Source organism: Phodopus roborovskii, unplaced genomic scaffold (assembly GCF_943737965.1).
Source record: "Phodopus roborovskii unplaced genomic scaffold, PHOROB, whole genome shotgun sequence".
NCBI classification, from domain to species: domain Eukaryota; kingdom Metazoa; phylum Chordata; class Mammalia; order Rodentia; family Cricetidae; genus Phodopus; species Phodopus roborovskii.
The window spans coordinates 10,358,136-10,372,761 of NW_026126611.1; the positions used below are offsets into that span (position 1 = coordinate 10,358,136).

Here is a 14,626-nt window from a genome sequence, read left to right on the forward strand (position 1 = left end):
AATAGGGTGTATCGACACAGATTCACTAGAGGGTGGCCCCACGGAGACTACTGTGTGTCCATCTTCCCGGTGAATCAGCTGGGTGGAGACCAAGGAGAGAGGATGGCTCACTTGACTTCAGAGGGAATTTGCTGGGGAATTCCTTCTTGATTGGAGGAGGCTAGGTTTTCTCTCCTCAGACCTTCAGCTTGCTTGGGCAAACACGATAGCATAAAAGGCAATCTAGAGCCAGGCATTGGTGGCACACGCATTTAATCCCAGTGCTTGGGAGGCAGAGGCAGGTGGATCTCTGAGTTCGAGGCCAGCCTGGTCTACAGAGCTAGTTCCAGGACAGGCTCCAAAGCAATACATAGAAACCCTGTCTCAAAAAAGAAAGAAAGAAAGAAGGCAGTCTAGATTAAATGATATTTTATTGGATTAAATGTCAGTGTCATCCAAAAATTAGGAAGATCCAAAATACTGTGTTAACAAATACCACTGGTAACAGCAAGCCAAATTTATGAAATAAACCATTATGGTGTTCAAGAGTACCCTTAGATGCTGTGCTGTGGAAGAAATGAAAAGTCCAGTCACTCTTATTGTATCTCTTTAACACCTACCTCTGATACACTTCACATACTAGCAGTAAATTAAGGCTGCATAGTTTAAATGTTTCCCCTCCAAAACCCAGGTGTTCCCAATACGTTAATATTAAGTATTGCAGCTTCACAAGTAAGGTTTTAAAAGTCCCTTCTGAATGGGACTGAAGTCTTTCAACTTCAGTCTAATACCCAGAGTTACTGCCCATCTTCAATAATGTTTTCATTCATTTAGGGTCTGAATTAAATTGCAAACATTTCACTCTCATACATGTCAACTGTCACTGCATGTATCATCACAGGCCAAAATTCATGGTAAATCCAAAATAACTGCAACTAATAGTTCCGGTTTCTCTACTTCAGATGTGTTAGAGCTGACTCAATCAAACTAAGATCCAATATGTACATAATCCAGGAAGTTTACCTTTATCAGAGCCCCGATTTTTAAGACTCTGCACTGGATTTTCATCTATGAAGATCAAACTAGGTATTTTGGTACAATGTGAGTTGTTTGTTACGATTAGGACTTGGCCACTTTAAACTACCCATGCCTTTTCTTGTGACTCAGCACTGTTGTCAAAAATTCCTATTGAAACGGATTACTGTTCCATGCAGCTGTTACTAAGGATTTAAGAGCCTCTAGCCTACATAATAAAGGAATTATGAGGTACTTTGCAGATTTGCTAGAATCAGCAGTAGTCTAAGTTTTTAGGAACATATATAATATGCTTCTCTTAAATAATATATATTTAAAACCTAATTTCCTTCAGAACTCAGCTTGTAATTTCAGGACACTTATTTTATACTGTTGTACTGAGGATTTACTATCTCACTATTGGGAAGTAAGTAGCACAATACCATTAATGATAGGCAAGGGCTTTCAAGCTGCCTACAATATTTAACACAGAAAGCAGGTAACATGAACAGAATCCCTCCCCCCTAATCTCATGAAAGGTACTTTACCTTTAAGAACACGTTTAAAATCTGCTTTCTATATGTATGGGTGTTTTTCATGCATGCATGTTTATATACTATGTGCCTGCAGTACCTATGGATACCAGATTAGGATATCTGATTCCCTGGGATTCTATAGTTGTGAGTTGCCAGAGGGTGTGGGAATCAAACTCAGGTTCTCCGCAAATGCAGCCGTAGTGATTATCTTGGGGACAGGGTCATTCATAGTCCTCGAATGGTTGATGCAAATGTCCCTTAGATGACTGTGTTGTCAATTCTATAACATTTCTGAAACAGGAAAGTTGTTGGTTTGTAGTCTTGGCTGTCCTGGAACTCATTCTGTAGACCAGGCTGGCACTGAACTCACAGAGATCCTCCTGCCTCTGTGTTCTGAGTGCTGGGAATAAATGCCTGCACCACCACTGCCTGGCCTTGGACTCCTAAATCTTGTCTAAATGTTGTTTTTGCTTTTTCACCTTCTTAGTTCCCCAAGAATCCCTTCCCCTTCCCCTGGAGGCTTCAAAAGTCTGCACTCTTGACTAGCTCTGAAGCCTCAGTAACCAACCACAGGGAAATTTGACTTAGACTTCTAAACACGATCATTATAGAGTGAAAATAGTGCTAAGATCATTGAATCATGGCAAGCAAATACCATCCTTTTGCTTGTCCCTCCTCAGCATTCTGATAGGTTTTCACTGCCTCCAAAACCCAACCTCATCACTGTGCACACAATCCACCAGTGGTCTGCACTGTTATTTCCCACTTCTCTGTTAGGTAGTGTATTTTACACAACCATTTCCCTTGTACAGCATCTAAAAAAAAAACAAAACAAAACAAAACTATTTTTCGTTTTTCATGATGGTTTCTCTGTAGCCCTGGCTGTCCTGTAACTCAATTTCCTGCCTCCCAATAGCTGGGATTAAAGGTATGTGCAAATTAGCTAAAAGCCTTGTGCAATGTAATCAGAAGAAATGTACAACTTCACATGGAAATCTGCAGGGTACTACTAGATCTAATTCCTTTTCTGACCCCCTTGCTTGAGCGGTAGGCATGTTTTATACAGTGTTTTGCAAGCTCACTTAAATATTCAAAGACAAACAACTAATCATTCAAAATTCTCAATTCTTGCCTCTTTTTTACAGTTCTTTTTAACACTCGAATTCGTATCCATTTTCATTTGCTGAAATTTTTGATTGGCAGTATCATTCTCAATAGTAAAAACAAACAAACAAAAACAAACAAACAAAAAAAACTCCTAGAAAGACTTCCATAGTTTCAGCCGTTTACACTTAGAAGCTCAATCAACAAAAAATGCTGCCAAAATGTTGGTAAACAACACCATAACTATTTTTATGCAACATTTTCAAACGTGAAAATACCAGAAAACTTGGGACGAACAAAGAATTTAGGAAAAAAAAAAAAAAAAACTGGATCCACTCAGCACTTGTACGACTCAGTCTAGTTTTGGCCCCGCCTTAAACAGGAGCTGTCACCGACTGCATGGGAAGTTTACTGAAAGTCAAATACTCTTGCAGAAAAGCAAGCGGAAAATGGCCAGTGGAGGGGGTGGGCTTTCCTGGGAGAGAGCATCCTGCAGCTTTAGAGGGCGCCATATTCTGAAACCAGCCCGGTGTGTTGTATTGTCACCACTTAGAAACAAACTCAGGGTGTGCAGTGCCCAGCATCATTAGTGGCGCACCACCGCTTGTCATCAGACTTAATAACACATCCACTCAAGCCCTTGCTACGCAAATATCCACCTAGCTAGGGCTCCTCTAGCCCAGAGAAGTGGGGAGCTCGACTTATTTGGGGGAGACAGGTGTGCTGTCTTGCGCTTAACCTACGAAGGGAAAAGCGCAAATACCAATTAACATCGTAAGATTTCTTTCCGGTTGGAAACTCAAAGGGATGCTGTGGCACAGACTAGAGATCCGGCCACCGGGAGGTGCGGAGCAAAGCAACGCGGGAGTCCCGCGGCGCGCCATCCCGAGGCGAGGGCAAGGGCGGTCCTCCCGCAGCCATCTGTCCCGCCTCGTCCTCCCGCCTGCCCGCCCCGCCCGGAGGGAACCGCCAGGCCCCGAGTGCGCAAGCGCCAACCCGCCAAGCCCGCAGCGCGGCCGCCGAGCAGGGCGCAGGCGCCGAGGCTCCAGGCGAGGGGCGGAGCCAATTTAGGAGGGAGAGTGGAGCGCGCCTAAATCCTAGAGAGGCGGGTCCGGAGGCGGAGGGGAAGGGGCCGCGCTCCGGAAGGTCTGCACTTCGCGTGGCCGGTTTGGCGCTCACCGCACCCGCACTTAGCACACGATGGAGGAAGACACGGGCCCCGTCCGTGCGCATCGCAGATCTCCAGGCAGAAGTCGCAGCTGTCCGCAGGCCACGAGGACTGGCGGGAGACCGGTTCGCGGGATGGGGGGGTGGGGGCGCGGCGGGTCTGCGCAGGCGCCCCGCCCTCGCAGGCTCCGCCCCCAGGGCCTTAGCCACACCCTCCGCGTCTTTGGGGAGGCGCGGACGCGGGCGGGTGGGAGGGGCCGGGGCTCCACGGCCGGCTCCGCCCCCGCGGCCTCCTATTGGCCGAGCGAGGGCGTCCCCCCCATGCCGCCTGCCTATTGGCGCGCGCGTGCGGACGCCGCGCCCCATTGGTCTGCTCTGACTTGGGCACCAAATTCAAAGATTTTAAAAGTACCAGCTGGCGCGCCTTTTAAGAGCTGGAGCTCGGCGGTGCCGGTCGCATCTTCCCAGTGGTCGCCGCCGCTGCCGCTGCCGCCGCCTGACCTGCGTCGGGGCCCGCGTTCTCCGGCATGAACCGACGCGCTTGCAGCGGGCTGCCCAGGCCGTCCCCCTGCCCCTGCGGCCTCGGCGCGCGGACGGTCGCGGACGGTGAGTGAGGCGGGCGTCGTAGGGATCCCCGACCGACCGGGTGCATGCAGATCGCGGGGTCCCGGGGCGGAGGGGAGTCGGCTGGTGCAGAGGGAGGGTGGACAGACGGGGCCCGGCGGGCACGGGGTCCGCCCGTCCCATCGCGTCCAGGTCGCCCGCACCGGGGACGTGCAGGTGGTGGCTTCTGCGCGCGGGATTCCACCCCCCCTGCATGGGCGCCAAATGCTCCCTCCCCTCCCCCACCCGTCCCCTTGCTGTGACAGGGCTTTGGGCTCCCAAGCTTGCCAGGTGCCCCATCTCCTGCCCCTACACCCCCCTTTTCTCCCCCACAGTTGTTTAGCTGCCTCACATAATCCCGACTCAGTTTCCCAAAGTTTTCTCCCTCAGCGCCCTGGCCGGAGAGCGCGGGAGATTGAGCTCGCGCTTGCTTATCTCCCGCCCTCGTGCACCGCGCCCTCGGGGCATCTCCCACCACCCACCCCTCAGCGTTTATTTCTAGGGGCTCCCGCCAAATGTAGAGCCCACCCCTCTGCCCACCCTACCAAACTCAATGGGAAAAGATTTATTTTCTCCCCCCCTTTTTTTTTTTAACTTCTCTCAGTCTCAAGGCCTGGAGTCCTCAGGGGAGGGTTTTGAAAGCGCTCTCCCCCCGGGGGGGGGGAAACCAAAAAAAGCATGAATTGGCCTTTAATGCTTAGTTGGTGAGAATCAAACAAGAGTTGCCCCCCATCCCCGATTGAGTTAATTAATGGTCACTTGTTTCAAAGCCTGTATGAGAGTTGAAAAATTCAGTTGCTTATATATGTATTTTTTAATCTGTCTTTGTTGGCCTCAGTGAAAGCCAGGTGCATCTATTTTACCCTAGAAATTATCAAAACTGAAGGATAAAAGCAGTTCTTTGGTAATATTTCCTTCATCAGAAAAGGAATTAAGTCTTGAGGGGTAGAAACTGCTAGCTAAGTGGCTTGTGTTTGTAAAAGGTCCTGACTCCTATGTGAATAGTTTTCGTTCACAGGAGATACCATGCTGCCTCCAAGTCCCCTCCCGGACTTGGTTACAGCTTTAAAGGAACTTTTTATAAATGAATTAGTGGATTTCAACATTTTTCCATGTGGGCTTTCTCTTGAGAATTACACTTTCAGTCACCTTTCCTTGGGCTGAGACTGAAATTTGGTTAACATATGGAAGAGCTAGATAGACTTTATCGACAATTTTTTAGAGTGTTTGATTTGGAGTGTAAAAGCCGGTATTCTTTAGTTGAATCAAAGGTCAGACTGAGTGCACTCTATAACTATTAAACCTCTCCCCTCCCCCACCCAAGCGCTTGGACCGAGGAGTGGTGATGTGATTTTTATCTGTAGGTTCTTTTTAAGGAAAACCAAAATATCCTAATAGAATCATCTGGTTAGGAAAGTTCACCAGAGATTGTTTTCATTTGAATGTTTGCTTCCTAAATTTGTACTTGTGGAATTTATCTTGATTTTTTTCAATGAAACAATGTGAGAGTGTGGCTTAATGTGAGCGATGTGACAGATGCTATTGGTTAGATGATGGCTTTATTTAATACAGTCTGCCCCATTTTGTGGATGGGAAAACTAAGGCTATAAGGGTTAACTGTTTGTCATTTCCTCCTTAGTAAGAGATACTCTATATGTTAACTGTTGGAGTCTTAAACCACAGAATATTTTCTTATTCTATTTAACAACACACATCCTGTGCATTAGCTAATCGGGGTCCAGTTGTCTTTACTTTCTACTACAGACTTATACCCCAGTCCCCATTGGGGACTTATCTAACCTTAATTCCATGTACTTCCCTACAGTCCACCATTGCCAATGCCTTGTGACTTTTTCAAATTTCTTTTTAGGCAAATGCACAGGTTTGGTCTGCCTACCTCTAAAAGAAGATCACACTTAATACCTAACTTCCTCCCTAATCTATCATTAAGTGGGCAGCAGATGAATGAAGTGGCAAAACTAGACATGTGCCCCACATTGATTGATTGGGGGGTATGGAATCAGGTGATATGCCTTTACATGAACAGAATACAAAGTATTTCTTAAACACTTAGCTTGATCTTAGGAAAGTTCTTGATCTAAGATGGATTGACATATATATGTCTTCTGATGCTTCTTCTAATTTAGACGATAAACAAAGAATCCTGTAGTCTGGATAAGTTTTTTTTTTTTTTTAATGATGCCAACATGTGATCATGAGAGCAAAATTAGAACAGTTTTAGCCAAAAATTAAATCTCCCTGGACTAAGGTTTGATGCCAAAGCTGTTGCACTATAGTGTACTTGTTCCTGGAAGTCCTGTCTCAGACAAATGAGGAACTGCATTGGGCATTTCCTGACCTGACTACGGGGTATAATGGGATTGGCATAGCCAGACCTGAATGAAGTTCAGTGTGCTTTCCCACCAGCTTACCCCCTGTGCCCAGTCACCAGAACCCACACAGAGATAGAAAGAAGAAAGCCAACATCCTAGATTGTCCCCTGGCCACATAATAACAAAAGTGGGTCAGGGCACTTCATTCCAAGGAAGTCTATGGAAATAACGATAAGTAGATGAATGTGGTGTCCTGGGACAGGTGGGGACAGCTAAAGAAACATGTAACCACAGATTGGTGAATAGTTTTGGGTTGATACTCTGTTAATTAGGACATGCACACCATGGTGTTGATAATGTGTTCATTTCTGTTACTGGACACTTAAGGACCCTGGTGTTTGGTGTGAAATCCTGGGTTCTGTGCCCAACAAGTTGTAGGGCATGTTAGCACAAAAGTGATTTTTATTGTTTCTTGTTTTCTTTTTGTAGCTTGTAAAGAAGAAAGCCCTATTCTTTCCTTTAAAATGAAGTGTTTTAATTGCGACCCTGATCTTTCTGAACTTGAAGTGGTAAAACCTGAGGACAGCGGGAGACAAGGTTCCTTCGACTCTGTGTGTTTGGAGCCGTCCTGTAAGGACTGCTTTAGAAACCAAGAAAGGCTATCTTTTATAGAGTCACCAATTGTGGGACATGATAACAAGGAAAATCAACGCATACAGAAAATACTCAATAGTCCCGGTGACCTGGAAGAGCTGGAGGCCAGCAGACTGTATGAAGACAGTGGCTATTTGTCCTTTTCCCATCAAAGTGGCCATGAGGACGGCACCCTGATTCTGGAGAACTTAAAGAACAGTCCCCAGCCCTGCCTCCCGGCATCACAGAGCTCAGACCAGTATCCCAGCAAAACCCTGCTGCCTGCCCTGCATTTTGAAAGAGTAGTCTGCTCAACATTAAAGAAGAATTCCAAGCGAAACCCTAAAGTGGATCGAGAAATGCTGAAGGAAGTGATCGCCAGTGGGAACTTTAGACTGCAAAATATAATTGGCAAGAAAATGGGTCTGGAGCACTTAGATATCCTCACTGAGCTCTCCCGGAGAGGATTTAAACACCTTTTAGATAATATTTTAACGAAGCTCAGTGACATGGACTTAATAAAGTGAGTGTGTTGCATACTGCATGTATTAATTAGATATGATAAACACGGGGTCCACTTGAGCAGACTAGTGTAAAGCAGCCTTTAACAGAGCTGGCTTGGGTCCTATGGCATTAGAAACAAAGGGAAAGGGAAACCTGTGTCTATTCTGGGCGCTTTGAATTTTGTAGTCTTCCTATTAGAAGTATATATTCTGTATGGAATCATCTGGCTTGCTGAAGTGAAACTGAGTGGGTGTGTTGGTTGCTGTAATCAGCATTGTGGAGTGTGCCATTTCAGTTACCATAAAGGGTTTTCAAAATCTATTACAAGTAGCCTGGAGTCCTGTTATCAAATAGCTAATGTGGAAATGCACGCTGGGCCTGTCTGAAATTGGTTCTCCAGAAACTAAAAGATAGTACAATAGAAGCTTGACATTTTAACATTTTGGCCCTTTGGTAGTCTGGTAGTAGACTAATAACTAGGCTTGGTCATCTGAGCATTTTCGATGTTCAGTCGGGTTAGCAAAGTTTGCACTGGACTATTCTCGTTCATCTTAGCATTTTTGTCTCCTTTGCTTCTAGTTTGTCTAAAGTGAGCAGAATTTGGAAGAAGATATTAGAAAGCGATAAAAGAGCGTTCCAGCTATACAGCAAGGCCATGCAGAGAATCCTTGTAAGTTCTTCTAAGTGGTGTTTTCTTGAAGTGTCCTTTAGAGAAAGAGACATTTTATGGCTGGGTGGTGGTGGTGGCAGCAGCAGCACACGCCTTTAATCCCAGCACTTAGAAGCAGGTGAATTTCTGAGTTCAAGGACAGCCAGGGCTCCTTGAAGAAAAAAAAACAACAAAAACAATTCTTTGTAAGCCCCTTAGATTCATAGAACACACCAGCCTCCAGGGGCTGGAGAGAAAGAGAGGGCGGTGTGTACAGGGAGGGCTTCTTAATTAAACAAGTTTTGGAAACTTGCACTGCAGGAAAGCTGCAGTGTGCAGACTAATTTCAAAATAAAGGCCGCAGCATGGGTGGTGTGTGTTAACTTGGTCAGTTACAAGAAAAACTGAGTTATCACATTACTGGAGAGTCTTGTACAGAGCAATGGTTCTGAACCTTCCTAGTGCTGTGACCCTTTAACACGGTTCATGTTGTGGTGACCCCCCAATGGTAAAATTATTTTCATTACTACTTCACAACGAATTTTGCTACTGTTATGAATCAGAATGTAAATACCTGATATGCAACCCCTGTGAAAGGGTCATTTAATCCCACCCCCAAGGGGTCACAACCCACAGGTTGAGAACTGCTGGTATAGGGGAAGTGTTGAATTTTTGATAATTGTAGTGTTTCTGACAATGATCAGTGTAGGAATGGAAGTTGAGGTCTTACAGTTGGACCTATTTAACAAACAAACATGCTGTTACTTAGCCCGGTGACTTTAGATAAGGGATACTTACATTCTGTGTTGTATCTATTGGTCATGGGAGTCCACTTAAAGGGTTACCTTAAAATGTGCCACTAAGGTAGGGTGGTGGCAGATGTCTGTAATCTGGGAATCTTGGAGGCTTTGAGAAGTTTGACAACAGCCTGAGCTGTATCTTGACCTCTAAAACCTGTACTAATTACGTTTGCTAACTGACCACTGCCACCTACTGGCGGTGGGAAGGACGACCATTTGTTCTGTGAGCAGGACTGGTCTTGGTTAGTTTAAAGGCACCTTGTATTCCTCATAGGCTCATCCTGGTTTCTGTTTTAGAATGTTTCTGTGCTTAGCTCTGTTGGGCTGTATGTAAACCTGCAGATAACGCGCGGCTGGATATACCATTCCTGTTTGATTCTTTTACCAACTGCAAATCTATTAAACCCTTCCAATCAGGAAAACAGTAAGTTGTCACTACATGCTTCAACCAGAGGATACGTTGTGTGCAGAACTGCACTAACTTCTGTTCAAAAGTCATCGACTTGGGCTCCTCCCAAAAAAGATGCTCCAGCCAAGTTCCCCAGGCAGCGTGATCAGAAAGGCTCTGCCTTCAGCCGGCACAGTGAGTTCCTCGAGGTAACTGTCGAATTGGTAATTATTAGCCATGGGGGGGGGGGGCTTACTGACCAAGGGAGTTAGCTGACAATAAGCAGGGCTTCAAAGTTCACTACAAGGTGTCTAATGTTTGCTACTCAGTGAAGTCGCCATTGTTGAAGAGGTCACATCTTCTGTCCTCTTTGTTTATTCTAAGTGACCTTGAAATTTCTCAAACTAGTCCATGCTTCATTTTGTGATGACTACTGTCCTAAGGACAGACGGGCCTTTCAGAAAAGCACGCCTTCGCCTGTTGTTCCTTGTGGTACAAATAGTAAAAACCGTGAACCGTGTGTGGGGGGGGGGGTAGATACATTGGAGGCATAGCGTCCTTCTTGGTTTAGTTACCAAATATCATTTAGTACACTAACATACGTGTATGGATTTTTTCCCCCTTCTAGATGGCCAAGACATTAAAAAACAACGAAGGCTTGAAGGCCTGTGTCCGCTGCAATTTCCCTGCAAAATATGATCACTACTTAGAGCGAGCTACCTGCAAACGGGAAAGCTGTGGATTCGACTATTGCACAAAGTGTCTGTGCGATTATCATAACAACACCAAAGACTGTTCGAATGGCAAGCTCCTAAAAGCAAGCTGTAAAATGACGGGCCCGTTGCCTGGAACTAAAAAGAGTAAAAAGAATTTACAAAGATTGTGACCCTTAGTAAATCAGTTATAGGCAATCTTAATTTCTACTTTTTAAGAAATGTTAGGTTTTAACTTCAGAAGGTTAAAAAAAAAAATGTATGGTGCCTTTTGCCCCTTTGTGAATAGAGGACATGTATAGCCTCTTAAAATAATTACAGTTTAAAGTTAAATTAAATTTGTCCATACAAATGCAAATACTTAACTCTTTTAAGAAAAAGAGAAACTGGACGTCTATTTGTACTTAGATGGTAAATTAAGATTGATTGGATTTTATGGCAAGCAGAGGCTGTAATTCTATGGAGTCTTTAAAACAGATGTGGTTCGGTATTAGCAGCATCTGCAGGCTTTACCACATTTCCCTTGTGTCCACGTCAATTTAAGTGTCCATTTAAATGTCTGTCCGTGTGAGCCTTCTTGGGTTGTATCTGTTGTAATGTTTGTTTCTGAAGTCTGTCTCAATGTTTTTATACCTGTAAATATTTCTGTTTTTACAATGCCAAAGAGAATAAATATACATATAACTTTGTTTTGTTATGAATAAAATTTTGTAAGTTCGGTGACATGTGCTGTCTATTTTTACGAACACATAAGCATTGGAAACAAGTACATTAAGCGGTGAAGGGATTTGGGTGGCTCATGTCTCACAGAGGGCTTGTCACTTCCTCTGACTTCTCTCCCAGAGCTTTAGTAAGTCTTGAAGACCTGTAGTGAGCACCTCTATACTTGCTGCTGCAACTCCTTAAAACTGATGTGGGAAAAAACAAGGGGGTTTACTGTGTCAGCAAGACTTACCCAACCATCACGTCGGAGCAGTGGGCACTTGTTTGATTTTATTTTCTACTTTTCATTTGTTTATCCATAAGACATTGTTCTAGATAACCTGCAGTGCCAGTTCAGTGGTGGTGGTTGTATCTTGCATTGGCTTCTGTTTATCATGAGCAATGCTTGTTTTAAAGAACAACTTGATGCATACAGTGATCCTAGGGAGTGGTCGCCTCATTTGCAGGATTTGAAATCCATCAGTGCTTCTCTGGGTTTGCTGACAAGCCAATTAGTTTTATTTTTAGGGCTTTTCGGTTTGGGTTTGGTTTTTTTCAAAACCGGGTTTCTCTTGTGTAGCCCTAGTTATCTTGAAACTCATTCCGAAGACCAGGCTGTCCTTGAACTCAGATCAATTCTAATGGGATAGATAACCTATGGAAATAACTTGACACCTAAAGCTCAGTATTCTCTACTTTGGTATTTTAAGTCTAATTGAACATGAATAGGGTTCTTTGTATTTTTGATTGCCAACTGTCCCCTAAAAATGGTGGTCCACTTTTCCCTCTTAGACTTGAGGGATTCTTTTATAGTTGGGTTAAATAGGTTTTCTATGTCACTTTTATAGTTAAGTAGATTTTCTGTATCATTACTCGGTCTCAGTTCTTTCAACATAATTCACTGGGTATCAGATTTGGTTTCTTAGTTTAATACAGGCTTTGGCTGTTACTGCTTCCCCTACCACATAGTGCTGTCTTATCATTCCTGGATATGTAACTCCTGCTACTTATTCATCTGCCCAGTCTTACCTATGGGGGTGTCTTAGGGTTACTGTTGCTATTGACGAACCACCATGACCAAAACCATCTTGGAGAAAAAAATTTATTTTCTTCACATTCAAATCAGCTCATCAAAAGCAGCTAGGGCAGGAACCTGGAGGCAGGAGCTGATGCAGAAGCCATAGAGTACTGCTTACTGGTTTACTCAGCTTGGTCTCTTATAGAACAGCCAAGGGATGGCACCGCCCACAAGAGGCTGGGCCCATCCTCATCAGTGGCTAAGAAAATGGCCCACAGGCTTGCCTACAAACCAATCTTACACAAGCATTTTCTGTGTTTTGAGCCAACAGTTCTCAACCTGTGGGCCACAACCTTGTCATGGTTGTAGACCAGATATTTATAATTCATAAGTAGCATAATTATAGTTATGGAGTAGCAATGAAAATAATTCTGTGGTTGGAGGGGTCATCACAACATGGCATAGTAAAGGGTCGCGGTGTTAGGAAGGTTGAGAATCACTGCTCTAAACTTAGCTGTCCAGCTGCCTCTTTGTCTCTAATACACTTCTTCTGATAGTGTCTCCCCTCTGTTATCAAAACTTTTTACTTGGTCATTTGAACGAAGTTTCTAACTTAGCTTTTGGAGAAAATACAGATATGTCTACATTATTGTTTGTTTTTTGTTTTTTAACTGGACATGCCAGGTTCATCTGGGAAGAGGGAAACACCCTATGAGAACTTGCTTCCATGAGATTGGCCTGTAGACAAATCTGTGGAGAATTTTCTTGATTAATGAGTGACGTGGAAAGCCCAGTCCACTGTCGCTGGGCTGTATAAAACAGCAACTCACGGAGCAAACTAGTAAGTATTTCTCCACATTCTGCTTCAGTTTCGGCATTGAATTCCTGCCCTGACTCCTCCATGATACATGACAACTGTAAACTAAGCAGAAACAAACCCTTTCTCCTGAACTTGCTTCTGGTTGTGGTGTTTTCTCAAAGATTGGAAGCTCAGACAGTTGCTTTCAAGGGTGTACCAAGACATTTTCCAGATTGGCACTCTTCCTCAAGAAATGGGCGAGAGTCCCGTTTATTTGCCATTCTTTTCAACACTTGCTACAGTGTAATTTTTGTCACTAGACTGACTGGGCTGTAAGTAGTTCCTCCCTATATTTTTCCTTTATATCCTGTGATGGATGTCTAGCATCTTTCCTTGTTCCTTGGCTTCATTTTCTTTGACGAACTATGAATTTAAATGATTTATCTTTTCTTACTGACGTTTGGGGGTATACATTTGGTTTTGTTTGTTTGTTTGTTTTTGTTTTTCGAGACAGGGTTTCTCTGTAGCTTTGGAACATACTCTGTAGATCAGGCTGGCCTTGAACTCACAGATTCACCACACCTGTCTGCCTCCCAAAAGCTGGGATTAAAGGAATGTGCCACCACCACCCTTTGCGTTTATCTTTTGTGGGTGTTCTCAAACTCAGTGCTGCCCATTTCATATAATCAAATGCTATCTTCACAGGTTAGCCCTGAGGCCAACTAACTGAGCACCAACGCCCCTGTTGGGAGTGCTACTGGGTACCAGGAAATGAGTGTTTCCTGCACTTCCCTAGGAAGCTTGTTGTGTCTTTTCACACAGCTTGAGGGCTGCTGTAAACTGACTATATGAGAGCCTTTCAACAGTTTCTCTGCTCAGTCTTACCCTGAGGATATATGTATGACATTGTTCCCTTTTCTTCAAACTTCTACTTTAACAGTTTGAACACATTGCCACGAGATGGCCTGAGTGTCCGTTCCTGTGAATTTAACGTAAAAAACATGGGAGAATGTTACTGCTGTTCTATTCGATTTATGTTGCCAGATTAGAAAATCAAGTACTTTCATACTGCTATGTTAGGATAGTTATATTTTGAACAGTTTAACTTTTGGCCTCAGACATGAAAGGTACGTCTTCTGTTCAATATTTGAAAGCATTGGTCTTACAAAATGTGGCTCTCTGCTAACCTGTATGGAACAGTGCGTTGCTAGAGGACATTTGGAACACAGTTCATCCAACGCCAAAGTGAGACAAATTGTAACGTTATAAATGCAGCATGCACACCGGATATTGGAGACTCTGTACAAAGCCAAACAAAATCAGCTATTTTCATATTGACTACTGATTGAAATAACCATCTATTAGCCAGGTGGTGGTAGTGCACACCTTTAATCTCAGCACTCAGGAGGCAGAGGCAGGTGGGTGTCTGTGAGTTTGATGCCAGTCTGGTCTACAGAGAGAGTTCCAGAATAGCCAGGGCTACACAGTGAGAATCTGTCTTAAAAACAAAACAAAACAAAAACAAAACAAAACAAAAAAACCAAAGGAAGGAAGAATATGATCATATATATTAAGATTTACCAGGTAATTAAAGCATTATATTATGATGTTCACACAAATTACAGAGAAGTCTTTTTGTTTTTAAAGTTTATGGGGGGACTTATTTATTATGTATACAGTGTTC

At 43.9% G+C, this 14,626-nt stretch overlaps 1 protein-coding gene across 1 annotated transcript; it reads left to right on the top strand.

Moving 5' to 3' along the window:
- Positions 1–4,280: 4,280 nt before the first annotated feature.
- Positions 4,281–11,099, top strand: Fbxo5 (F-box protein 5). Its single transcript, XM_051205978.1, has 5 exons — positions 4,281–4,406; positions 7,226–7,892; positions 8,453–8,543; positions 9,740–9,919; positions 10,339–11,099. The coding sequence occupies exons 1-5, from the start codon at positions 4,328–4,330 to the stop codon at positions 10,594–10,596; spliced, it is 1,275 nt and encodes a 424-aa protein (XP_051061935.1). The 5' UTR covers positions 4,281–4,327; the 3' UTR covers positions 10,597–11,099.
- Positions 11,100–14,626: the final 3,527 nt, after the last annotated feature.